General features: G+C 36.3%; 4 protein-coding genes across 5 annotated transcripts; all 4 read left to right on the forward strand.

Moving 5' to 3' along the window:
• The first annotated feature begins 610 nt into the window (after positions 1–610).
• On the forward strand, positions 611–4,884 carry LOC147284985 (Ankyrin repeat family protein). Its single transcript, XM_086244160.1, has 10 exons — positions 611–800; positions 1,362–1,418; positions 1,513–1,580; positions 2,513–2,723; positions 2,803–2,903; positions 3,172–3,247; positions 3,338–3,397; positions 3,464–3,514; positions 3,713–3,791; positions 4,414–4,884. The coding sequence occupies exons 1-10, from the start codon at positions 726–728 to the stop codon at positions 4,491–4,493; spliced, it is 858 nt and encodes a 285-aa protein (XP_086100286.1). The 5' UTR covers positions 611–725; the 3' UTR covers positions 4,494–4,884.
• An 887-nt stretch (positions 4,885–5,771) lies between these two features.
• Positions 5,772–6,722, forward strand: LOC147284986 (RING/U-box superfamily protein). The gene has a single exon (XM_086244908.1). The coding sequence runs from the start codon at positions 5,940–5,942 to the stop codon at positions 6,594–6,596; it is 657 nt and encodes a 218-aa protein (XP_086101034.1). The 5' UTR covers positions 5,772–5,939; the 3' UTR covers positions 6,597–6,722.
• Positions 6,723–8,556: 1,834 nt separating this feature from the next.
• ATMIN7 (HOPM interactor 7) lies at positions 8,557–21,916 on the forward strand. Of its 2 annotated transcripts, none has more exons than XM_086243107.1 (34): positions 8,557–8,776; positions 8,898–9,032; positions 9,925–10,006; positions 10,509–10,752; positions 10,972–11,093; positions 11,170–11,228; positions 11,536–11,593; positions 11,669–11,753; positions 11,865–12,068; positions 12,217–12,275; positions 12,386–12,455; positions 12,537–12,605; positions 12,866–12,988; positions 13,070–13,123; positions 13,203–13,291; positions 13,429–13,525; positions 13,630–13,728; positions 13,851–14,051; positions 14,165–14,275; positions 14,349–14,533; positions 14,783–15,409; positions 15,629–16,046; positions 16,592–16,831; positions 16,941–17,064; positions 17,162–17,310; positions 17,874–18,230; positions 18,455–18,621; positions 18,694–18,947; positions 19,286–19,452; positions 19,600–19,716; positions 20,088–20,224; positions 20,319–20,652; positions 21,234–21,329; positions 21,480–21,916. In XM_086243107.1, the coding sequence occupies exons 2-34, from the start codon at positions 8,921–8,923 to the stop codon at positions 21,540–21,542; spliced, it is 5,373 nt and encodes a 1,790-aa protein (XP_086099233.1). In that variant the 5' UTR covers positions 8,557–8,776; positions 8,898–8,920; the 3' UTR covers positions 21,543–21,916. The 2 variants fall into 2 exon arrangements, with proteins under 2 accessions (XP_086099233.1, XP_086099234.1); XM_086243108.1 differs by having other exon boundaries at positions 11,874–12,068.
• A 377-nt stretch (positions 21,917–22,293) lies between these two features.
• On the forward strand, positions 22,294–24,919 carry LOC147284988 (O-Glycosyl hydrolases family 17 protein). Its single transcript, XM_086243109.1, has 3 exons — positions 22,294–22,791; positions 23,361–23,905; positions 24,208–24,919. Exons 1-3 carry the CDS (start codon positions 22,451–22,453, stop codon positions 24,831–24,833), a joined length of 1,512 nt encoding a protein of 503 aa, XP_086099235.1. The 5' UTR covers positions 22,294–22,450; the 3' UTR covers positions 24,834–24,919.
• Positions 24,920–26,007: the final 1,088 nt, after the last annotated feature.

The raw sequence follows: 26,007 nt of genomic DNA on the forward strand, positions 1-26,007 counted from the left end.
CTCTCTACTTTATTGGAATTGGTTTCAAAATTCAAATTTGATACATATTTGTGGAACAATTAATATGTACACATTTATATACGATATTGTTATTTCATGATCACGAATTCACGACCAAAATTCGACTGGTGTATTGAATAAAAAGAAAAAAAAATTTCACTTGACTAATAATTATGAATTATAATTTAGACAAAAAAAACTAATTTCATTATAATTCGGTTAATATGAAAAATAAATGAGAGACAACACATCTAAAGAATGAATTTAATAGGATTATAAAACAAATATAAGATTGAAGTAAATAGTGTTGTCTCTCATTTGTCTATCATATTAGTCATATTGTACTCAATAATAATATATTTATATATTTCACTTAGGGTGACAATTGTCATTGTGCCCATTACCCTTTAAATTTTAATGAACTTCCTTTCGACAAAAAAAATATGTATGTAGATGGTCTTCACCGTTCAATACGTTGACTGCTTTCGACGGCTGTGATTATTAATCTAATTTCTAATTCAACCAAAAAAAACAACCCGGAATCTAACACGGCGGGTAACCCGAAATCTCCCGGGTAAGAGTTTGGATCAGGATTCAGGAGGAGGACGGCTCTATCAAAAAATTGGGATGCTCTTTGCTCAATGGTGCAGACTTCAGAGGTAGGAATGAATTGAAAATCGACTTCCATCAAAATCGATCAAAGTCGCACAATTGTATGTGATCGAATGGAGCCTCCTTCTTTCCAAGAAGCACCGCGCTGTGACGTCTGCAAATGCAGCTTCAACGCTTTCAGGCGACGGGTACCCAAATTCAATGACTCTATCTAACATACACTTTTTTTTTTTTTTTTAATGAAATTTGATTTATTTATGAGTACCCAGTTGGCCCATCAACACTTTGAGGCCAATGAGATTGTTTAATTTTTTTTTCCAATCGCATCCCAAAGGTCCTTTTGACGCCATTACTTAATTTTCACTGCCATGGCTCTTCAAGCTTCCTTGGGATCTCAAAATTTTGTATTTTATTCACGGTTTTCCCATTGGGCAATATCAAAGCTCAATATTTGATTTTGATGATCTAATATGTCATGGTGTGATTACCAATCCAATTCTTCATGTATACAAAAATGGGTCTTTTCCAATTGACATTATTGACTGACCATCTTGCTACAAGTTACAAACTTTGAAGCTTGCTTAGGCATTCAACATTTCTTGTTTGTGATGGAGTTGATGTATCTGAAATCAAAATGCCGGAGAACAAGTTGCTTTAAAAAGCTTGAACCCAAATGCTTATAATTAAAAATACTAGTTTGAAGAAGTTCTTCAGTGCACTTGATATGCTTTAGCTTATGATTTATGCAGCATCATTGCCGATCTTGTGGGCGGACACTGTGCAACGAACATTCATCAAACCAAATGGTGTGTTTCCTTATAACCTTTTCCTTTTCTTTGCAGAAATTTTACCAATTGATGAACTTTCATTGAGCAATCTTGCTTTTGTTTGCAAACTCAGGCTTTACCACAGTTTGGCATTTACTCATCCGTTAGAGTTTGCAGTGATTGTTTTAATGACTCCTCTCGGTAAATTACTCCTCATTGAACTTTTTCGAATATATTATATGTATATATATGTACACACGCATATGAATGTATATGCATCAGATTTTTTGGGTTTCTTATTTATGCAGTCGAAGTAGACAAAACGTTAATATCTATAAATTAGATGGATAATGTCGGTAGTGTCTTGAGATGTATTTGTGAATTCTTGTTTTCAATGACGGTATACAAGTGAAACATGAGAACTTGAAATTTGAAACTTTTGTTTTATTCTTTTGATATTTTTTGTATACTTTCTACTTAATAGAACTGATTGAGGATGGAAATGACCCACTAAGGCAGCTCAGAGATTCATGAAATATTTTTGCAATGAAAACTTAAGTGACCCCAGTGAGTTTCCAAATCTGTCAACCAATTCAAATAGACAACTAAAAATAGAAACTCAAGAGCAGTTGCACCAGATGGCAACTCTTGATAGAATGCTATCCATTCAGGTTAAATCTCATCGCCTTGGTTCTAAAAGTGAAAGGTTTTTATTTGATTAATCATTTAGGGCTCCTGATCAATTAAGGACCCATTTGGTACGCTGTACTAGGCTGTACGATGCTCTTTTGTGAATGTTTATATAAAAATGGAGATCCATGGCATGTCATCCACTACACAGTGTAATTATTCACAGTGCTTCTTACTCTTGCATTATGCACTATGGATAAAAAGGGGATATGTTTAGGGAAGACGAATGAGCACTCTACAAGATGCCACCAGATTCATATGTTCCTTTTTTATGTTGTTCTCTTTCTTGTTTATGCCTGCATCTGCTACCCCATGCCATCCTGGTGCTATAGATGGGACTTCTTTACCTCTGCCTTTTCTTCTTCTCTCGATTGTTCTATTTTTTTATTTTCTCAGAAACAGAAACTTTCTTTTGGGTAATCGTGGTTTTTGTTTTTCTACAGATCTACCAAAGGTGATGCACAGGCCTCTTTAAATGGAATTGATGCTGTAACAGCTACAGTTTCTAGATTGGACATTGGTGAAGATATATATTCAAAGACTGAACCGACTGTAGAGCATCAGCCTGTGTCAGGTATTTCAGACTGTAAGTGTGGAATGCCTTTATGCATATGTGAAGCTCCAGCCTCATCTGTGGATGCAGTTCCCCTACAGGTATAAATTCTCCAATTTCTTTGGATGTTTCTACTGCATCTTGCATGTGTCTCATAGATCATATATCTGTTTGTGGCAGAGCAAAACTTCATCCACCTCTGTCCCTCGGTCAAATCCAAAACCGAAGAAAACAGAAACTGCTTTAAAAACCAAAGCGTCCACTTCAAACAGCAAGCATAGGTAGGTTGCCTCTAGGTTTTCCAACTGCTTTAACTGTTGGTCCTGACACAATGGATAATAGTAGCATCCATGTTTATTATGTGATTTCTTTGTGATTATTTTACGATATAGATAATAGCGTAGTAGTTTTATGAACAATAATGTGATTTCTTTAGTTCATTGATAAAAAATAATGTTTTTCATTTTTCGTGATTGTAAACTGGTGATTTGCTATCTGTGCCAAACTGCATTCTTTTGTAGTCTGTAATTATTTCTGCAAAATTTGCAGTTCTGTCTTCAATCTTGGTCAAGCGAACAATGGAACTTATGATAAGAACCAGATAGATTATGAAGTCAATGGGGAGGTATAAATTATGAATTTTCTATTCAGTTCAATCATGCAGAAGAAATATAGTTGCTGTAAATAATGCTTCCTTGTTGTGTGTTGTTCTTAGGGTCTGAGAGAAGCTATAAAGAATAGTGATATTGCTGCTGTCAAGAAGCTTTTGAGTGAGGTATTAACATTTAGTGTAAAAATATATATTTGAAAAGTGGATCTAATAACATTATCATTTTGGCAGGGTGTTGATGCCAATTACCGCGACAAACAAGGACTTTCTTTGCTACATTTGGTACTGATCTCTCTCTCTCTCTCGCTGCATATATAAATATATATGTATATATCTATCTATCTCTATGTGTGTGAGTGTGTGTATTTTAATATGGTCTGTGGGCGTGCATGCATGTGTGGGGAGCAAGGGGGGGTTGGGTGTCTGTGCATGTATCAATAGTTCTAGTGCTTAAATTTCTTCTTGTGATACTAATATCAGGCAGCAGTCTTTAATCAAACTGAGATTGTTTTTACCCTCATGGACTGTGGAGCAAGCCTGGACTACAAGAATGCACAGGGTAATTCCTTGGCCCTCTTAGAATGTAAATTTTAATTGGAATTTTGTCTGCTAATGGTAATGTTAAAGATAGCCAAGGCATGATAGGGATTTCCATTTGAAATAGATTTTGTATGGCCACAGTAATGAAGATGGTAATTAAGATCCCAGACACTTTTTTTTTTTTGTTGGTGTAATGGTGCCACCCATGCTTTAAATGTTTCTGAATGTTTGAATTGTGCTTCAGTTGATCTGAATGAAACAATTGATTGGGCACTGTAGTTCTGGATTTATCGGGTTGTTTCTTTTGGTGAATCTGTCCCATCATATGTCCAAAAGTCAGTAGGAAGGGAGAGGTGGTGACTGGTGTTAATGAAAGTAACTTTACTTGCTGACTGCGTGACACCGTTGTGAGTTGCACATTCCTCTCGCAAGGTGCAGCTCCTACCAGCATGAAGTGTACCCCCATGCAAGAGGGGTGCCTGCACCTGTTTAGATCAAAGTAGTAAAATATAAATGTCGTGGGGTTGAGTCATAGTTGAACTTTTTCTCACATTTAGATTAGCCAAGAACACTGTTAGTAGAAAGTAGGCAGCCGTTGGTCACTTGGTCAATCCTGCTGACTCATTGCTTCTTGTATGTAGGGGAAACACCATTGGATTGTGCTCCTGCCACCTTGCAATACAAGATGCGACAGAAGATGGAAGAAGATAGAAGAGCGTGAGAACTACGCGCTGCTAGCTCCAGGGCATCTGAGAGATATATATACTTTTGCTACGAGTGCAAGTCATTTGTTTTCACTCAAGAAATTTTTTTGTGACAAACTTGTTGATGGGTTTCTGTTAAATATGATGATAAGCATGACAAAGGAAGCAGGCTACAAGACATGGGAGTGTCAATAAGAGTTCCCTTCCAAGGCAGTGGAAATCAAACACAAACCAAAATCTAACACTATCTGTACTGAAAGAAAAACCATCTTCTATTCTTCTGTTTGCAATGGCCAGCTTTGTATTGTATGTAAGATGTGATAGGTAAAAGAAAGGGGATCACCATATCACCCTATCACCCTATCCTGCACCTTTATGCGAAAATGCAATAAATTTTTTGCTGTTATGGTCTTTGGTGTTTGCCGAAAGGCAATAGAGCATCATCACCTTTAGTCAACTTTTGTTCGAGTGTTGTTGTGGTGTGCGTGCTGCTGTGAGCATTAAAGTAACGGTCAGCTGTTGTGGGGTGCATTCTTATCACAAATCACAGTAAAGTAGTGGGAAATTGGGAATTTTTGTGGGATATGAGTAGGATGGGTAATCAAAACATGCAATGAGTCATGCTCACATATCATCATCAAAGCTATTTATAAAACTAAAACAAATAGAAAAAAGTGGATTCTAGTGTTAAGATCGGATCCCACCTGCTTTAACTTTAATGATATCGTATTATGAATTTATATTCTAATTCTGTATACCTAATCTTTTTACTAAGAAAATATAAAAAAGAATATTTAAATGATAGAGCCACCGGCCTGATTGACTCACTCACATGCACAAAAAGACTAATACTAAAATTATCATATTTTCAACTGCATTAACTGATTAGATGATTTCATAATTGATGTATTAATTATATTAATTATATTAATTGTTATATTATGTTCAAGAAATTCGATCCTTCTTCTTCTTAAAAAAAAAAGAAATGTGATCCTTCTGATAATCTGATGTTACAAAAATAGTGAGAACTAGTAATTCTAGTAGTTACAAAAGTACCGAAATTCGAGTTTGAATCACATTTTAATATTGCGATATAGTTAGTGGTCTAGATTAACAAAATACAAAATCACCCCTCCTATATAAAAACAGAAATTTATTATATATATAATTGAATAAAAAAGAAGACTGCACAAATGCTGCCATAATAAGTAAATGACATGATGATGAGTCAGTGCCAACTTTTATTCGTATATGGTATATGTATATGAGAGAAAAAAGAAGAAAAGCTAAAAAGCAACGGGTCCCACTCGCATCATCTTTATTCTTTACAATTCACACCACACAGAGTTCTATAAAAGAAGTCTCCGGCTACTGTGAATTTCCCCTTTTCTCTCTTCTTCTTCTTCTTCTTCTTCCTTCTTTTGATCTCTGGCTCTCTGCTAATTATTTCATAATTTGCTTGTATGGTCTGTTCACTGCTTTCATATGCTCCAATGAGTTTGTTTGTTGTGGACGACTCATCATCCTCGGGTTTGATACTAAGCCATCTACTGTACAAAGCAGCTTTTGTAATCGCCCTCATCAGATGGGCCTTGTATTGGGCTCTCAGACTCAGACAAAGCCTCTCTAATGATTCCTCTGTTCACCATGATGATTACTACGAACACGCACCTTCTCCTGTGCCCTCTTCTTCTTGCTCTTGCTCTTCTTCTTCTTCTTCTTCTTCATCTCAATTGATCAGAGACTGTCTCGTGCGGAGGACCTTCGAGGAAATCGTCACCAAGAGATCGTCAATGGGTAAGAGCGGCTCAGATGGGGACACGTGTGCTGTGTGCTTGAGCCAATTGGAGATGGGGGATGAGGTCAGGGAGCTGAGGAACTGCTGCCACGTGTTCCACACCGAATGCATCGACAGGTGGCTGGACTACCATGACCATCATCATCAACATCATGATGATGATGATGATGATGATAATCACAGGACGTGCCCACTTTGCAGGACCCCTCTGCTGACGTCATCCCAGATCCAAAGCTTGAGCTGGGAACACAGCAGAGCCCAGCAGCCCAGCTGGGCCGTGGAGAGACTGCTCTACCTTTTTGGGGAGGATCTGTTATTATAATTAATTAATTACACAACTAGTTTCATTGCTATAATTAGTGACGATCGATATCAGTGTATAAATTAATTAATTTTGTGGTGATTCTTGATTAGTCCAGAAACAATAAATAGACATATTGTGAGTTAATTATGTGTATTATAGTTTATTATAACAAATGCCCTTCCAAAGATATCATTGCTATTATTTATCACAACCCTATTGAAAAAGCTAACCATCTCTACCAAAAAAGACATTTCATAAGTCACACACTCACACACAAGTGTCATAATTGGTAATTACCAAATTACCAGGGATTTGAACTTTATCCCCATGGGTTACTCAAGGAAATCAATTTTATCTACCAACTTTGTCACCTAATTTACAAGGGACACAAGGGTTCTTCCTTTTCCCTATGAATCACTACCTCTGATTTGCCTTTAGAAAATCATATGATGAACTAGACATACATGTTAAAAAAAAAAGCTCCGCACCAAACATATTTAAATAAGTGGGACAAAGACAAGCCCAAATTAACTAGGTTATAAAAGAACATCATATTTAAATAACTTGGACAAAATAACTACTTAATTAGGTTACAAATGGATTCCATTTCTGCTCGATTCTTGACTGCATGGTCCTCGATTATGACATTCACTTGTGAATTCACCTGTTCCAAAATTAAAAAGCAAAACTGACAAGGTCCTCAAGTAAAACAATAGGAAATTATAAATCACAACCTGACATGCAAGTAGACTACAAGTGCACTCTCTACCTACAGCAAACAAGAAAAAGCAATCTTGCCAAGATGAATTTCAGTTCAGACAAGGGTTAATCCTACCTAAACCTGAAAAATGGGAGGGCCAGATCTAGTACAAGTTTGAATCCAAGGTGATTATAATCAAGTTGGTTGTCCATTTCAAAATGCATGACCCAACTCAGCCTGCCAATTAAGCAACATTAGATATGTAAAGGTGGTAAATCTGAACATAATAACCTGAACATACTCCATCCCCAAGAGGCCCGACCACCTTTACTAGCCACTTTTCGTAGTAAATCCCCATCGGCTTCGGCTTTGGTGGAGTATCTGGGCAATTTGGTTGACAAATCATCATCATCATCATCACTACTCATCTGGGCTCAGTTTTAGAATTGTTATAAAATAAAGGGAAAATAACAATATAAGAGAAATTGGAGAGTTAAGTATGTTATTTCATTGGGTTGAACCCCTATTTATACACTTTACATGACCAGTATAATACGAATGCCCTACAATCATTCAAGGAATTGGGGCCAATTACATGATCTTTTGTCACTTCTTAACCTCCCAGGTTTCATGTAATATTATCTTCAGTATAGGAAAAACAGAGGAAAATGATCTTTTTTTTTTTTTTTTGGTAATTTGGGTTGTTATTAATATCAAGTTTCATTAATTGATCGATAGTGAGTTTCACAATTTAATAAGTGTAAATAATAAACTTGATGTAGAATTATCAGTAAAAAGAAAAAAAAATTGTTCCGTAGTCCTGTAGTCCATAGCAAGAAAATAAATAAGGTCATTTGGCATAAAACCCAGATAATTTTAACTATTCCTGAAGAACAATTTATCGAATTCCAAGGGGTTAAAATGAAAGTTTATTTACATATTTAACCTCTTAAATTATAATTTTGTCTTATTTTACTTATTGAAAGTTTAATAATTCAACTTACTTTTTAAAAGTTTATTTTTCGTTAAACATTATGTGAAACTGAAGTTCGTTAATATCACCGTTTGAATTGATTGTGAATTTATCTCGTTATGTCGATACCACATCATCAAATTAAATAAAAGAATTGATGAACTTGAAGGTTTCGAACTATGTTGAATATGAGATAAATTTTTAAAAGATGAAATATAATTTTAAATTTTCAAGGAATAAAGTGAAACAAATTTATAATTTCAGGGCTAAATATGCAAATAAGCCTAAAATCAAAATACGACCCGAAATCTGAACCAGCTCCATTTTTCTCTAGTAGACACAGACCAGTAAACCATACTAGGACTCTTCACGACACATGCATTAGATGAGAATGAGATCTACTAGTACTTGATCGACTAGCCAGCTTGGCTTTTCCAGATCTTCAATTTTCTCCTCCAAACTCATTGCAATTGGTTTCTCGTTTCACTTTTCATCGTCTTCAGCTATCAATCTGAACAAGTTCAGGTATCGCACAATTCTCTCTCTGTCTCTCTTCGATTCTGTGATTTGTGTAATGAACACTCATTGCTCAGTTATCATTTTACAATTCGTATGTAAATGGATCTTGATTGGATCCGAATTGCAGGCGGATTCGGGTCGTAGTTGAAGATGGCGGGTGGTGCAGCTGGAGGTTTCGTGACCCGAGCATACGAGTCGATGCTCAAAGAATGCTCTGCCAAAAAGTATCCTGACCTTCAGAAGGCTATTCAGGCTTATTTAGGTTTCATTCTCGTTCCCCTCCATATACAATTATATATATATATAGATATGTGTATATATGTTCACATGCATATGTATGTATGGGACTTTGAACGATCTGAGACTTAATGGGTTTGAAACTTGTCGATTTTGTTCCAAGTTTGAAGTATGATTTTGGTGAAAAATCAAAATCAAATTCTGTTCATGATTGCTTCTGTTGAATGAGGCATGCGTTATTGGCAGGTCTGCCAACCTATGATGCACGATATGTGAGGCTAGTCTGAGCTTAAGAATGAGTTGTTGTTTTTTTGTGGTTAATTTTGTATATATTAGTTTGAATTTGATGTTTGTTGGAAAACCAAAGCTATTAATTAGTATGTGTTTACAAATGATCTTCCCATTCGGCCTTGTTAGTTTTTGAATTCCGGTTGTCCTTTCTCTTTCTTTCCATTTTGTTCTATAAATTTTCTGTTTCTTCTTGGGAAGCAGCAAAAAGGCAGTCACTCTTTGAAAATAAGCGAGATTGGCTCTTTTTTGAATTGTTTGTTTGGAAAGGAACAATCGGCTTCTTTATTTTTATGGTAATGATGGGGAAGTGGATTTTCTTAGGGTAGGTTTAGGTTCTTACTTAGCTTCTCTTCGGCTGCCTTTGACAAAGCTTCTTAAAGATATTGTTTAGTGTAATGTATCTTGATTGGGGATTTTTGACTTGAATGTGATCTGTGTTTTTTTTTTTCTTTTTGTTTGAAGATGTTTCTGGACTTCTCGTCCATTTACTTGTACTTTTTTTTTTCAATTTTGGTAATGAAGTTTGTATATCGATCTCTCTTTCTCTGTTTCTCTCTTTCCCCTCCCCCCCCCCCCCCTCTCCCTCTTCTGTTTCTCTCACACACGTTTGTTTCTCTGTTTTTTAGACAGTACAAAAGAGGTTGATCAGACTCAACATGCCGTGCCAAGTGAGAAGAATCAAGCTACATCTTCAGATGGAGATGGAAGGTCTATATTTGTAGCTTGACTAATAGTCCTATTTCTCCCCCTCTCCCCCTTTAATATGCAGTTTTGCTTATTTGGCAATCATGTCCTGGATGGATTCAATCTTGACGACATATTATGGATATTTTTGTAAAACCATTTGAGATGACGATGATTGCTAGCCATTTGACTATATTATGTTATCTTTGATGCCTGTGAAACTCTTTATGTAAGATGGTTCATGTGCATCATAGAGTTTGCAATCTTTTCCCCAGTTTTGCACATTCATTTATAGCTACAATAGTTAATCTTAATCCACATGCTTTTAGATCAAGACAATAAACTCGGGTTTCTTATTATCAGATTTAACAGCTTTGCATTTTCATTAGTTTATCTAACAAATGATAACTTCGACCAAAAAAAAAAAAAAATGGTACCAAACAAATATTAATACATGAGAACATGATCAGACAATCAGACACGTAGTTCCTCTTGTTTTGACTTTTGGCCCACTTCCATTTTGTAGTTCTCTTGAAACAGAAGGTGGAACTGCAAAAACTGGTACAGAACCAGGTCAGTCAGAGACAACTTCCGAGGAGGCAGATTCTGTTGGCGAGCCGGTGAACATAAGTAGAACTATTTCAACTGTCCTAGGAAGTGCTGGGCACACCTTAGAAGGAGCTCAGGCGGAGCTTGTTCTGAATCCGCTACGACTTGCATTTGAGACAAAAAACTTGAAAGTCCTAGAACCTGCTCTGGATTGTCTTCATGTATGCATTTGCATTATTTGTTAATTTGTATATATAATATTATGTGCATTCAAGAAAGTGATATTTTGTGAGTTCCTTACACAAGGCATGAGGAAATCTTTGTTTCATCCTAGTATCTGCATTCTTAAACAATTGGTCATTGCTCCATTTTATCATTAAATAAAATTTGGTGTTGGGATCTATAATTGCTAACTTGTATTTCATATTTTATAAGCACAGAAACTCATCGCATATGATCATTTAGAGGGAGATCCTGGCTTAGATGATTGTAAAAGTGCACCGCTGTATACAGACATTCTGAATATGGCTTGCAGTTGTGTTGACAACTCATCACCTGATAGGTATGTGTCATGCATATTGGTGGTTTTCTCCCAAAATATGTGGCTTGTTATTCTTATTTTAAGGAACGATGTGCAGTACTGTCCTGCAAGTGCTGAAGGTTCTTCTTACTGCTGTGGCATCCACGAAGTTCAGAGGTACGTTATTGAGGAAGTACGGGTATCAAGTTTTGTTTTCCTAGTCTGTTATATGTCTTGTTGGGCCGTGTATCCATGTAAATGTATTCATATATATTGTAGCACTGGGTCTCTTTGTTGTTGCAATATTCTTGATCATTATCATGTAGATATGATTGCTTGTTTTGCACAGTCATACATATGCAGTAACCATGTATCTTAGTCAATTTGTGCATTTGTATGTTTGGTGCTTGTTTTTTGTGTTTTTTCCTTTTCTACAATTTTCTGTGTGGAAATTATATTCTTACTTATTTTAGTTATGTTTCAGTTCATGGGGAACCTTTGTTGGGAGTTATCAGAGTGTGCTACAATATTGCTCTGCACAGGTACTTTTACATTTGTCTAAAGGTACCCAATATCAATTTGAAGTAGTGCTAATGAATTGTAGTTTGAACTTGTAGCAAGAGTCCCATAAACCAAGCAACATCAAAGGCAATGCTTACACAGATGATCAGCATCATATTCAGGAGAATGGAAACTGATCTGGTGTGAATTTAATCCTTCAGTTCCAATGTCTTTATCTGTAGTCTGGTACGGGAGAGGCAGACAATTTAGTTGTTTTATACTGTCTTCTAGAAAGTTTGTAATTTATTGCAGGGACTTCAGGTTGCATCATCTGGTTCTGCTGAACACACAGAAGCCATATCAGCACAAAGTTCAAATACAAAAGTTGAAGAAACTTTGGTGGCAGACGAAAATGAGAAAGAAATGAGTTTAGGAGATGCACTTAACCAGGCTAAAGACACACCCATTGCATCTGTCGAGGAACTTCATAATCTTGCTGGCGGTGCTGACATCAAGGTACACATTTTCTTTAGTTATATATGTTTTTAAGACCTTATGCACTATCAGATGCTTGCTTTACCACCATTTACTATCTCTCCAGATGCTGGGTATTTAGCTTGCCAGGTTTCTTGTTTCCTAAAATTGTACTTGTTATGTTGTTTAGGGCTTAGAGGCTGTCTTGGACAAAGCTGTGCATATTGAAGATGGTAAAAAGATAACCAGGTATGGATATGATATATTCGTTAAGCATATCTTGTTTTTATATTCATAATACATCAAATTTTTTTACATTTATTTTTATTGCTCATAACTATAATGTGATATTTTTAAAGAGGGATTGACCTTGAGAGCATGAGCGTAGTTCAGCGTGATGCTTTACTGGTTTTCCGCACCCTTTGCAAGGTTGGTTTTTTGAGCAATGTTTTTTAATTGTTGAGAGCAGTTGCGAGCCTCCCTTATGAATCTTAAATTTATTGTCTGCAGATGGGTATGAAGGAAGATAACAATGAAGTTACATTGAAGACGAGGATTTTGTCTCTTGAGCTTCTGCAGGTTATAATAGGGATTTATTTGTTCTTTTATGTTCATGCTTTTATTGATAGATACGAATGCAGTTGGCATTTTTCAATATCTCAAAAGTAGTATTTAAAACTAATTTTTTGAAATTATTAAGCAGTTGATAAACTTCCTCCTTCTAAGACTGTGGAAGGAGAAGGGGTGATATGTAAACCACAAAAATGATTTCTTACGTTTGACTTGTATAAGGAATTTTTTATAACTTATTTTCAGTTTTTTTAATTATGTAATTTCAGGGTTTATTGGAAGGGGTTGGTCATTCATTTACTAGGAACTTCCATTTCATTGACTCGGTGAAAGCATACCTATCATATGCTTTGTTGCGGGCTTCAGTTTCACAGTCCCCTGTCATATTTCAGGTTTACACATACCTTTTCTTCATCTGAGTTGAATAGAATATATGAAATTTTTGCATCTGATCATGCTTTTTCTTCCTGCAGTATGCAACTGGAATTTTTTTTGTGCTTTTGCTGCGATTCAGAGAGAGTCTCAAAGTATGTGCATGACCTTGACAAATAGTTACGAAATTTACCCTGATATGTTCTGTAACTTACGCCAACAAATTTTATTCAGGGTGAAATAGGCATCTTTTTTCCCTTGATAGTTCTACGATCACTTGATGGCTTGGATTTTCCCACTAACCAAAAAATAAGTGTTCTTAGGTATATTGCCTTTTCTGATTATTACATTGCTATAACTCTCAGTTATATTGGGTGGATTTCACTTTTAGTATGTCTTGGGTGATCATTATTATTTTCTAATTCTTTTCCTGGTATTCCGATGAGGAATGGTTTTGCAGGATGGTTGAAAAAGTTTGCAAGGATCCTCAGATGCTTGTTGACATATTTGTGAACTATGACTGTGATCTTGAGGCACCAAACTTGTTTGAGCGTATGGTATAATTTTTCTACTATTTCACACTGACATCATTCAGATTCCATCCAAAAATGTTTTTCTCATACATCTAAAACATCTGCCATGTGTTCTGACTGTTATGTAGGTTACAACTCTATCCAGAATAGCTCAAGGGGCTCAAAATGCAGATCCAAATATGGTTTCTGTATCACAGATGACTTCAACAAAAGGTTCATCACTTCAGGTAGGTTTAGCAATTTATCCTCTCTCAGATTCAGCTAGTTGATCATATGTTTCTTTCCTGATAGATATTCATTGATGGTAGCTGTGGTTGCTGGATGACCCCTTTTTCCTTGACCTTGCCAGTGTCTTGTGAATGTGCTCAAATCACTAGTAGATTGGGAAAAGTCACGTGGAGAATCAGAAAAGCAGAGTAAAAAGACTCGGTTTCTAGAAGGAGACGCTTCCGACAAAGAGTCTGTTGATGTAAAAGCCAGGCAAGATGCAACCAGTAACTTTGAGAAGGCAAAAGCTCATAAATCTACATTGGAAGCTGCCATCTCTGAGGTAGCTGATCTGCATTAATCTTCCCTAATTGGATATCTCTGGATTAATTTCTTTTTTTTAGCACCACTCCAGATGTTGTCTAGAACTGATTTATAGTATTAATAATGTTGCAGTTCAACAGGCAACCAGTAAAGGGTGTAGAGTATCTGAGATCAAATAAGTTAGTGGAAAACACACCTGGTTCAGTTGCCCAGTTTTTGAGAAATACTCCCAGTTTGGACAAGGTGGAATCTCTGTTCTTATATAAGTTCGTTTCTACATTTATACAGACTTCTTAGTTCTTAATGATTTTTACAGGCTATGATTGGCGAATATTTGGGTCACCATGAAGAATTTCCCCTTTCTGTGATGCATGCTTATGTAGATGCCATGGAGTTTTCGGGAATGAAGTTTGATGCTGCAATTCGTGAATTTCTTAAAGGATTCCGACTTCCAGGGGAAGCTCAAAAGATTGATCGCATCATGGAAAAGTTTGCAGAAAGGTACTCGGGGTGTCTGTTTGGGATTGTTTTTTTCTGTGTTCTAAATTTTCTATGCAAAAATGTAAAGTTGAGTGTGTGCATGGTCATGCATAAGATTTATACTTATGTAATGCTAATGCACATATCCCTTGTAAATGTGTAAAATCCAATTTATGGCTGAATATGATTTAGGTATCTACTTTGTACTGAGATTATATGCCCTTTTGATTGATGGCCAGTGATTTTGTTTAACATGTGTTGCATATGCAGATATTGTGCAGATAATCCAGGTCTTTTCAAAAATGCAGATACTGCATATGTTCTTGCATATGCAGTTATAATGTTGAATACTGATGCACATAATCCAATGGTGTGGCCTAAGATGTCCAAGGCAGATTTTGTACGCATGAATGCTACAGATGATGCAGAAGAGTGTGCCCCAACAGAACTTCTGGAAGAAATATATGATTCAATTGTTAAAGAAGAGATAAAGATGAAAGATGAGACTGCTGGTCTTGAGAAAAGTGGCAGATATAAGCCAGAAGGTGAAGAGAGAGGACGCCTTGTCAGTATTCTTAATCTGGCCCTTCCCAGAAGAGCAGTGTCTGTTGACACTAAGTCTGAAAGTGAAGCTATCATTAAGAAAACACAAGCTATATTTCGGAATCAAGGAGCAAAGAGAGGGGTCTTCTATACTTCACAGCAGATAGAACTTATAAGGCCTATGGTTGAAGCTGTAGGATGGCCTTTGCTTGCTACTTTTTCTGTTACAATGGAGGAGGGTGAGAATAAGTCAAGGGTTGTTCTCTGTATGGAGGGATTTAAAGCTGGAATACACATTACACATAGTCTTGGAATGGATACCATGCGCTATGCCTTTTTAACATCTCTAGTCAGGTAAAATAATCTTGTCATATATGCATATATATATATATATATATCTATATATTATTTATTTATTTGCTCGTTGTCATTGTATGTATATTTGCCCTTTTCTTTTGTTTCTCTTGTCAAAAATGTTTTTAACTTTGCATGGAAACATAATGTATCACAGTTTTGATCTTTGAAGCAATAATCATGACAATGCTAATTTGAGGTTTTGGGTTTGCATCTCAGATTTACATTCTTGCATGCTCCAAAGGAAATGCGTAGTAAAAATGTGGAAGCACTGCGAACTCTACTAGCTCTTTGTGACTCAGAGGCTGGATCCCTCCAAGATACCTGGAATGCAGTTTTGGAATGTGTTTCTCGGCTTGAATTCATTATGTCAACTCCTACTATTGCTGCAACAGTAATGCATGGATCAAACCAAATCTCCAAAGATGCTGTTCTTCAATCTCTAAGGGAGTTAGCTGGAAAACCTTCTGAACAAGTATTTGTGAATAGTGTTCAGCTTCCTAGTGATTCGGTAGTGGAGTTCTTCACTGCACTCTGTGGTGTATCAGCCGAAGAGCTAAAACAAACTCAAGCTCGTGTTTTTAGCTTGCAGAAACTTGTTGAGATCAGCTACTACAACATGGCTCGTATACGCATGGTATATTTTTATCTAAGATAGTGGAAACTGATGTTTTTTTCTTGTAAATGTAGATGAGTGAATCTTGTGAAGTGTGTGTTGTGGTATTCATGTGATGATCTATAGTAAATTGGTTAATGTTCTTTCTTGTCTTTGGATCCATTAGATGCCGATTGGGATCCTGGGATAATAGAAGGTAGCCCTCTCTCATCTCATAAAGACAGGTCACATGCTTAAATGTAGTTTTGATGGTCAGGAGCAAAGTTAAACGCAGTAGATTAGTTAACATTTCAATTGTTATTTCTAGAGAAAACAATCTTCAATTTGTCCATAGATTAGCTTAATTCTTGATTTGGGGTAATTTCATGCATTTGTCTGAATGCATGGATATATGCTATTGTTCACTTGGGAAATTGAATTACGAAATGTGAAATGTGACTAAGCATAAGTTGTCTTTTAACATGATGATGACCACCATTAACTGCATCTCATGAAGGGGTATTCTGTTTCACTATAGCCAGTTTTCAGTTATCCATATTTTGAAAGTTTCTAATAATGTTTTTCAGGTCTGGGCTAGAATATGGTCTGTTTTGGCAAACCACTTTATTTCAGCTGGGAGTCACCATGATGAGAAAATTGCTATGTATGCAATAGATTCTCTAAGGCAGCTTGGTATGAAGTATCTGGAGCGAGCTGAACTTGCCAATTTCACATTCCAAAATGACATTCTTAAGCCTTTTGTTGTTCTTATGCGCAATAGTCGAAGTGAATCCATAAGGAGCCTAATTGTTGACTGCATTGTTCAAGTATGTCTACATAATTTGCTTTCCTGAATGCACTTTCCTTTCCCCCCCAACCTTCTCAATATAGAACTATCCTGCTAGAAACAAAATTGATTCCGGTCTCTTTTTGCAGATGATAAAGTCCAAAGTGGGGAGCATCAAGTCTGGATGGCGTAGCGTTTTCATGATTTTTACAGCTGCTGCAGATGATGAATTGGAATCAATTGTTGAGAGTGCATTTGAAAATGTTGAACAAGGTAACAATTTTTTTTCCTTACTCTATTTCTTCATGACATATTGATGTTTTTCCTCATCTTCACAATTTTGGTATATCTAACACTGGGAAATTTGCAGTTATCTTGGAACACTTCGATCAAGTAGTTGGAGATTGTTTTATGGACTGTGTCAACTGTCTTATCAGGTTTGCAAATAATAGAAGTTCACACCGTATAAGTTTGAAGGCTATTGCACTCCTGCGCATATGTGAGGATCGTCTGGCAGAGGTTTGTTTGCTTTTTTTTTTTTTTTCATTTTCATTTTGCATGTTTCAAATCTGTATTAATCTAGTAGTGGTTCCTCTTGGCATTAACCTTTTACTTATTCTTCCTTCTTCATGGATGCCTTTTCATTCATTGCATGCTGCTTTCATTTGTGTCCTTCAGTACAGTTTGTTGGATACCCTAAATATTTCCTGAAACATATTACTGGTAGAATTGATGAAATTCCAGGTGAAGTTGATAAATTCAAATTATTGGGTTTGATTTATCTTACAAAACTATTCAAATTATCTTACCCCATGTTCAAGTGGTTGGGAAGAATGATATAACAAAGAAAAAGGGATACTTTACATTTGTTGTGATACTCTCATCAATAGTTGCTTAGTATTAATTTTTTTTAATAAAAAAATCTCATCACTGGTGTTGGGCTTCTTTGCCAGAGGTGGATGTGTTATTGTCGGTTGGGTTGATCTCTATGATTCTGTGGTGTCTTCCCACATGTTTGTATTGATAGCTTGTTGCTTTGCTGTCGAGATATCCCTGTTTAACTGCTGGTTTGTCACTTTTAGGGTCTTATACCTGGTGGTGCTTCGAAGCCTATCGACGTAAATGTGGATACAACTTTTGATGTGACTGAGCATTATTGGTTCCCAATGCTGGCTGGTCTATCTGATCTGACATCAGATCCAAGACCAGAGGTCAGAAGCTGTGCGCTTGAAGTTTTGTTTGATCTACTGAATGAGAGGGGTAACAAGTTCTCATCATCATTTTGGGAGAGCATTTTCCATCGTGTCTTGTTTCCCATATTTGATCATGTGAGACATGCTGGAAAGGAAAGCTTGGTTTCTTCTGACGAGGAATGGTTCCGTGAAACAAGCATTCACTCACTTCAGTTGCTGTGCAATCTTTTCAACACTTTTTACAAGGTAGCGTTGAACTTAATGCTAGCCGTACAAATTGTATTGGTTTCACTAGTGATTGGTGAAGAATCACATGTACTAAGGGAGGAAATGTGGAGGTTTGTTCTATTGTGGTAAAACAAATGGAAACTGATATTCTTATATATTGGTTATGCGGTAAAAAAGGTTTTGTACAATTTGAAGTTGGTGTTCCAATGATAGCGTAACCGTGAAGTCTTTCCTTTGTGCAGGAGGTATGTTTTATGTTGCCACCACTACTCAGTCTGCTGTTAGATTGTGCCAAAAAGACTGATCAAGCAGTGGTTTCATTATCTCTGGGTGCACTAGTGCATCTCATTGAAGTTGGAGGACATCAATTCAGCGAGAGCGATTGGGATACATTGTTGAGAAGCATAAGGTGTGTATCTCCTATTATCTGGAAATCTTTTTGTGGCTGTTCTAATACTAATCATTTTATTACTATTATCAGAGATGCTTTGTACACAACGCAACCACTTGAACTGCTAAATGCTTTGGGTTTTGAGAACCCGAAGAACAATAGGACGGTAATTAGAGATTTAGAGGTCAATTCGGGTGACAGTGCTTCCATAAAGCCTATTGAGTATGATGGAGTGGATAGCCATCAGTTTGATGTCAGTGATAATGGAAGAAATCCAAATGCATCAGTCTTGATGGACCACAAACAAGAATCAGGGGTGCAAATGAACTTGGACGGATCTGAAGGTCAGTTTTTTAAAGTCCAATGAAACTTCATGTTCATTCTTTTCAAGAAGGAAAACAAAAAACTCCATGTTTATTAAATGGCTTATGATTAACATTCAAAATCTGAGACTGCGTTTGTGGTAGTTTGCATTTGGTAGAAAACTGCTTCACTGAACAATCTAGTCACCAATTACTACAATTTACTTGCTCTATAAATGGCACCTGGAGAGTTAATATTGTCCCAACCTATGATTGATAGAGCTAAATTTTTACACTGTTCTTGATGTGCCTAAGCTAGATTTAAAAAAAGAAAAAAAAATGTGTCTAGTAGCAACATAAAACAGTTTTTATTCTTATAGGCCTTCCGTCACCGTCAGGAAGTGCTACAAAATCTGCTGAAGGTGGAAACCTCCAACGGACTCAAACAATAGGTCAAAGAATTATGGACAATCTCTTTCTCAGAAATCTTACTTCTAAGCCTAAGGGTCGTGATTCTGATGCTTCAGTACCATCTTCTCCACTTCAGGTATAATTACTAATTTCTAAAAAATTTATTATTTTGGCAGTTAGGCTTATTACACAGATCAGCATCCAGAATTTATGGCTTTATGATGTGTAATCAGCGTCCTGATTTTCATGGATTTATTATGTGTTTGATTTTATGCTGCATTAGGTTCCTGATGCTGTGGAACATGATGCCAAAGATGAGGAGGAAAGTTCACTATTGGGAACTTGTAGGGGCAAATGCATCACTCAATTATTACTTCTTGGTGCCATTGATAGTATTCAGGTTTGAATTTTGGTTGTTTTTACTTCATATGTCCCCTTAAATTCGTAAATACTTATTATTATTTCTAATCATCCAACATTAATTGCAATCCAATGTGAAGAACCTTTATTGTAATATGAACCTTTACTGTAGTATATAAGGCAAGTCCCTTTGAGCTAGAAGGCTACAGAAGTTGGAGATGTATGGTAATTCTCCAAGTGTCTTTGTTTGGATGGCTGCCGTATTGTTAACATGTTTACTAGCTAGGCAGGAAAATTAGGATCAATGAATCATTAAATTCTGCATTTATCCAAAAACAACAAAGAATCATTGGGTTCTGTAAAAAGTCTCTGAGAGCTGTTTGCCTAATAGAATCACTCTATAATTTGCAGAAGAAATACTGGAGCAAGTTGAAAGCGCCACAAAAGATTGCTATTATGGACATTTTGCTGTCTCCATTAGAATTCGCAGCTTCCTATAATTCATATACCAATCTCAGAACACGCATGCACCAAATTCCTGATGAGAGGTAGGGTGTAAACTTGTATGCAGAATTTTTTCTCTTGCCGTTAAATTTTTCTCTTTGAAGAATATAGTTTATGACTATTTCATCTTTTGGACAGGCCGCCTCTGAATCTTCTGCGCCAGGAATTAGCAGGAACGTGCATATATCTGGACATCTTACAGAAAGCAACTTCTGGGTTTAGTGCCAACAAAGAGGGACTTGAAGAAACTAATGTTTCTCAGAATGTTGATATTACATCGAATGAAAATGATTCAAGCTTAAAAGAACATTCTAATGTTGAAGAGAAAGTTGAAGGATTAGCAGAAGAAAAACTGGTGTCTTTCTGTGAACAAGTACTCAGGGAGGCATCTGATCTACAGTCCAGTGCTGGGGAGACGACTAATATGGACATTCATCGGGTTCTGGAGTTACGATCTCCGATAATTGTTAAGGTATAAAGTGCCATTTAAATTATTGTGGGGCATGACATGCTATGTGGTGCTTTTTTGGCTTGTGTATGATCGTTAGTTTATTTGTTCATTTTTTTTTGGCACAGTATGATAGGTTTGTTTAATCCATGATATTTTGTAGCTGCTGGATTATCTTTGTAATTACCATGTGTACCACTAGAAAGTATTATGCCTCTTTGCAGACTAGTGCCACATCTCCCATTCATTTTATTGAAACAAAACTCTTGTACACATACGTAGTTGGACGTTCATATTTTTTTATGCCCTCACAGCCGGCTTATACAGTTCACACACTGCTGCCTTTTCTGTCCATGCTTGATCAGTCAATTAAAAATTTCCTTGTAAATTGATATTCTTACAACTTCATGTGGTCTTTCTTTGTCCAGATCTTTGACATATTTTTATATTCTGAAACCCCCATTTAATTGGGTTGGTGGATTCACCTGAGTTGTGCTTGGCATTCTTCTTGTTTAATGGACAATATTTTATGTGCTTAATTGCCCACATGAGTTTTTTATATTGTACTACTAACAGATGTTGTTCTTTCTTTTTTGGTCTTTCAGGTACTTAAGGGCATGTGCTTTATGAACAAACAGATTTTCAGAAGACATCTTAGAGACTTCTATCCCCTGCTTACTAAACTTGTATGCTGTGACCAGGTAATCTCCTCTTTCCTTGTTTCTTGCCATGATTATGGCCCGTCTGTAATACGTTCTGTAAATTTGACATTTTACACTCTTACAACAGTTAATAACTAATTAGAGATTAGGATATGTCCTGGGAAACTGATAAATGCTTGATTCGTTCAGATGGATGTTCGTGGAGCTCTTGGTGATCTTTTCAGGGCACAATTGAAAGCACTTCTGCCATAGCTATTTTTTTCTTGTCATTACCACTTTGACAAGAATCCCAGATGGAGTGATTTTCGACATCACTGCTCCAAACACTGATGTCTAATTTTGTTCGGCTCATATTCTTTCACCCGTGCCTATAAAATTTCATTTTCTTCAGATAGAGGTATTTTCCAGTTTTCACTTCCCCAGTAAATTTTGTTGTAATGATCCTAATGTAGTTGAAAAGAAGGAAAGGAAACAAAACGGGGAAAACATAATTGTTTTGGATCGGCCTTTTTATTGTTTCACATAATCTCCATCTTTTGTTTTATGGTCTAATTTATGTAGCAAATGATTAATTGATCTCAATCGAATACCTACAGATGGATATCAGTCAAAATATGTTTGACTCATGAAGTATGTCAAGACATGAGAGCTTTTTTAATCTCATGATCACATGAACAATGGTGGTTTAGAACATGCATGTTTATGCTGTACCGATGTCTTGGTTACCGGTTGTGCAGTTGAACGTAAATCAGATTTTTTTGTTTATTATTTATTTTTAACAAAAGTGAATTGAGAATAAGGGACTTTTTCCCATGCCAGCTTTATAGTCTGGGACAAAACATGCGTGTTAGGAAAAGTGCATTCCTTGTGCAGGGGTTTTTCGTTTCCCATCCAAGAAGTTCTAGCACATAAAAACTGGTTTACAACAAGGTCACTCTATTCTTTTCTTGATGGATTATTCTCTCTATTAAAATATTAAGGTTAGAAATGATTCAAACGGGTTTCCTTTTCCCCCTCAGAATCCAATTCCCAGTTAAATGTTTATGTGATTCCTTGCCTTTTCGGTCATAAAAGGACATTTCCCAACCTTTATGTTTGATAAATTCAAAGTAGTGCTGCTTCATCTCAAAGAAAACCGGGATTGAGAGGCATAAGAAAACATGGGTTTCCGGTACCTGTGGATTTTATTGGTCTTCACACTCGGTGAAGGCTTGGTGAGAGGGGTCCTTGGTGGCTTGGCATGCAACTGGGGAACGCGTTCCACACACCCATTGCCACCCAACATAGTTGTGAAGCTTATGAAGGACAATGGGTTCGACAAAGTGAAGCTGTTTGAAGCTGATCCTGGGGCACTCAGGGCCCTGGGAAATACTGGTATACAAGTTATGCTGGGGATACCCAATGAGTTCTTGGCACCACTTGCCAGCAGTGTTGGGGTGGCTGAGAATTGGGTGTCTCAAAATGTATCCACCTACATATCCAAAAACGGGGTCGATATAAGGTAAAAAGACTAAGTTTTCATGCTCTTGTTTTCCTATTTGCAACAAAAAAAAAAAAAAAACCTCAATTTTTAAAACACAGATTTGAGATGCGTATCATTTGAAGCTATTCCCACTATTCGAACTCTTGTAGTGGGTGTGTGATTAAATGATCTTTAATCTTTATGTTAGAAATCCGGGAAATTTGAAAAATAGTCAAAATTTGGACTCTTTAGAAACATTTAGCCATTTTCTTTTTAGAGTTTCAAAGATATTGTTTGAGAGGGTTTGAGCAAGTTGTCACTTATTTTCAACCCTTTATAAAAGTTTCAAATTGGAAGGAAAAAGAAGGGCAAGCTTTTTTTGGAAACAGAATTGATCCCAATGTCATGATATTCTTTTTCTCTTTCATTTATCCAAAGAGTTATTTAAAGTAGGGTCAGGGAATCCCTATATATCATCAGCAATTCATCAAACACTGAACATAACTGCAAAAAGAAACAACATTTTTCCACACCTAAACAGTAAAAAGAAACTAATGATTGATTGAGAATTTGAAAGTGAATTATTTGTGTCGCGTGAATCTATGTAGGTATGTGGCTGTGGGCAATGAACCTTTCCTTAAAACCTACAAAGACACTTTCCTGCAAACCACATTTCCAGCACTCCAAAATATTGAAGCAGCCCTCATAAAAGCTGGGCTTGGGAGGCAAGTGAAGGTCACCGTTCCACTAAACGCAGATGTTTACCAGACTGACAGTGGTCTTCCATCCGGCGGTGACTTCCGGTCTGACATCCATAGCCTTATGCTCTCCATCATCAAGTTTCTCAGTGACAATGGTGGTGCTCTCACCATCAACATCTACCCCTTCCTCAGCCTCCAAGCTGACGCCAATTTCCCCAAAGAATATGCCTTCTTCAACAACACCTCTAACCCCGTTGTGGATGGCTCTATTTCTTACACCAATGTTCTTGATGCCAACTTTGACACTTGCATTGCAGCTCTTGAAAAGAATGGCTTCTCCTCCTTGCCTGTCATTGTTGGAGAGGTTGGATGGCCAACAGATGGTGACCCTAATGCCAACATAGAGGATGCAAAAAGGTTCAACCAAGGCCTTCTAGATCGCATAATTGCAGGTCTGGGCTAAAATTTCAAAGAATTTTAAATTATATAAGAGGCATCAACTATTATCCCAACTTTATAGATTCCAACTGATGTGATAATATTTCATTTTTTTATCATTAGGTTCATTATGGACCTCATTTATTTACATTAAATATAGACTAATGTGTCGAGTCATATCAGTTGAAAACAAAAATTAAAATAATAGTTAGTGTCTCTAGTATTATTTATCCTCGAAACATTCTCGATATTTCCCTTTTTAACAGATACCAATGTCCCATTTTCTTAACATTGATATTTAATACCTTGCTTGCAGGCCAAGGCACCCCAAAGAGATCGAACCCACCAGACATCTACATATTTGCACTCATAGATGAGGATGCCAAGAGCACCCAACCTGGGAATTTTGAGAGGCATTGGGGCATCTTCAACTATGATGGAACAGTCAAATACTCATTGAACGCAGGTAGTGGAAAAGGCTTAGTCCCAGCAAAAGGAGTGAAATACTTGGCCAGACAATGGTGCATAATGGCACCAGATGCAAGCATTTCAGACCCCACTTTGGCTGAGAGCATCAGCTATGCTTGCTCTTATGCAGATTGCACCAGTCTTGGATATGGGTCCTCTTGTGGGATGCTTGATGCTAAGAGCAATGCTTCTTATGCTTTCAACATGTACTACCAAACCATGGACCAGCGCAAAGGTGCTTGCAATTTCTCTGGTCTTTCAGTCACCTCAAGTGTGGACCCAACTCCATCTGTAAATGGTCAGAAGAGTACTTCTTGTCGATTTGAGATCATGATTGATCTGGGGAAGCATGAAACGGCTCAAAGGTCTCCTTCTTCTCATTCTTTGGCTGCTGGGTTAAGAGAGCAGAGCTTCCACAATGTTGTGATGGGGTTATTACTTGTCCTTGTACTAGTGTCCACATTGACCATCTAATTTTTTCACCTATTGTATATATTTTAAGGGTTACTTGGGAATAGTTGGGATGAATCAAATGTTGTTGATTATCACCTTGATTTCTGTTCTTGCCCACTTAGAAATCTTGTTCAGCTACTGATATATGAAAATGATTCATTTGTGTATAAACCAAATTTGATGATCACATTATATGACAATTGATATGTAAATTAGTATATAAATTATACAATTAATTATAAAATTTGATGTAATAAATAAATATCAATTATCAAATAATATGATTAACTAATAGAATTAGAAAATGTAATTATCAAATATTTTTTTAATGACACTATCACATTTTACCGTAAAATAGAGAAAATGACTAATTCTTTATCATGAAAACTAATGGTGACTACAATCACCAAAAGTGTTTTAGTTAATATTCCTTTTCATGTTCGAAAGAGCCCAAAATTTTAAGCACAAAATAGACAGTATCCTCTTCTTATGGCTAAGAAAGAGTTAATTATCCTTACACTCTCTGAGGTTTATCGTCTTTTCACATACACTCCTGAGATTTCAAAAATTACACATACACCCCCTGAGATTTCAAAACTATTGCATATAACCTCCTATAGTGAGAAAAAAAATAATGAGAAATTATGCAAAAAGACATGCTAAGAGGTTAAATGACCTAATAAGATTACTCAAGATGTAAGGTCCAACCTCAATACAAATATTTTTTTTGTTTATTTTTTTTTTTGTAGAGGGTTATATGCAATAGTTTTGAAACCTCATAGGATGTATATGTAATTTTTAAAATCTCAGAGGGTATATGTGAAAAGATGATAAACCTCAGAAAATATAAGTGTAATTAACTCAACTAAGAAAACACAAATAGTAGCAAAAAAGAAACACATGGGTGGCCCAATGATAGGAACAATGATAGGGCCTAAAAAGTAAAAAGTAGAAAAGAGAGAGAAAAAAAAAACAGAATAAAAATAAAAGAGAACAAAGAATGGAGAGAGGGAGGGAGCTCAGGGAGGGAATCTACTTCTAAATTCTAATCTTTATTAGAATTTAAGAAAGGGATTGTTTATCAAAAAAAAAAAAAGAAAGGGATTGTTTATCAAGAAAGGGATTATTTATCAAAAAAAAAAAAGAAAGGGATTGTTTATCAAAAAAAAAAAAAAGAATTTAGAAAGGGATTATT

The sequence above is a fragment of the Dryas octopetala genome, chromosome 5 (assembly GCF_963921425.1).
Source record: "Dryas octopetala chromosome 5, drDryOcto1.1, whole genome shotgun sequence".
Lineage (NCBI taxonomy): Eukaryota > Viridiplantae > Streptophyta > Magnoliopsida > Rosales > Rosaceae > Dryas > Dryas octopetala.

Coding starts and splice junctions, on each gene's coding strand:
- LOC147284988 (XM_086243109.1), top strand. CDS start 22,451: ATGGGTTTCCGGTACCTGTGGATTTTATTGGTCTTCACACTCGGTGAA. Junction 22,792..23,360: donor AAAAACGGGGTCGATATAAG/GTAAAAAGACTA, acceptor GAATCTATGTAG/GTATGTGGCTGTGGGCAATG. Junction 23,906..24,207: donor TCTAGATCGCATAATTGCAG/GTCTGGGCTAAA, acceptor CCTTGCTTGCAG/GCCAAGGCACCCCAAAGAGA.
- LOC147284985 (XM_086244160.1), top strand. CDS start 726: ATGGAGCCTCCTTCTTTCCAAGAAGCACCGCGCTGTGACGTCTGCAAA. Junction 1,581..2,512: donor TGTTTTAATGACTCCTCTCG/GTAAATTACTCC, acceptor GTTTTTCTACAG/ATCTACCAAAGGTGATGCAC. Junction 3,515..3,712: donor GACTTTCTTTGCTACATTTG/GTACTGATCTCT, acceptor TACTAATATCAG/GCAGCAGTCTTTAATCAAAC.
- ATMIN7 (XM_086243107.1), top strand. CDS start 8,921: ATGGCGGGTGGTGCAGCTGGAGGTTTCGTGACCCGAGCATACGAGTCG. Junction 11,594..11,668: donor TACAATATTGCTCTGCACAG/GTACTTTTACAT, acceptor TTGAACTTGTAG/CAAGAGTCCCATAAACCAAG. Junction 16,047..16,591: donor ACATGGCTCGTATACGCATG/GTATATTTTTAT, acceptor AATGTTTTTCAG/GTCTGGGCTAGAATATGGTC.
- LOC147284986 (XM_086244908.1), top strand. CDS start 5,940: ATGGTCTGTTCACTGCTTTCATATGCTCCAATGAGTTTGTTTGTTGTG.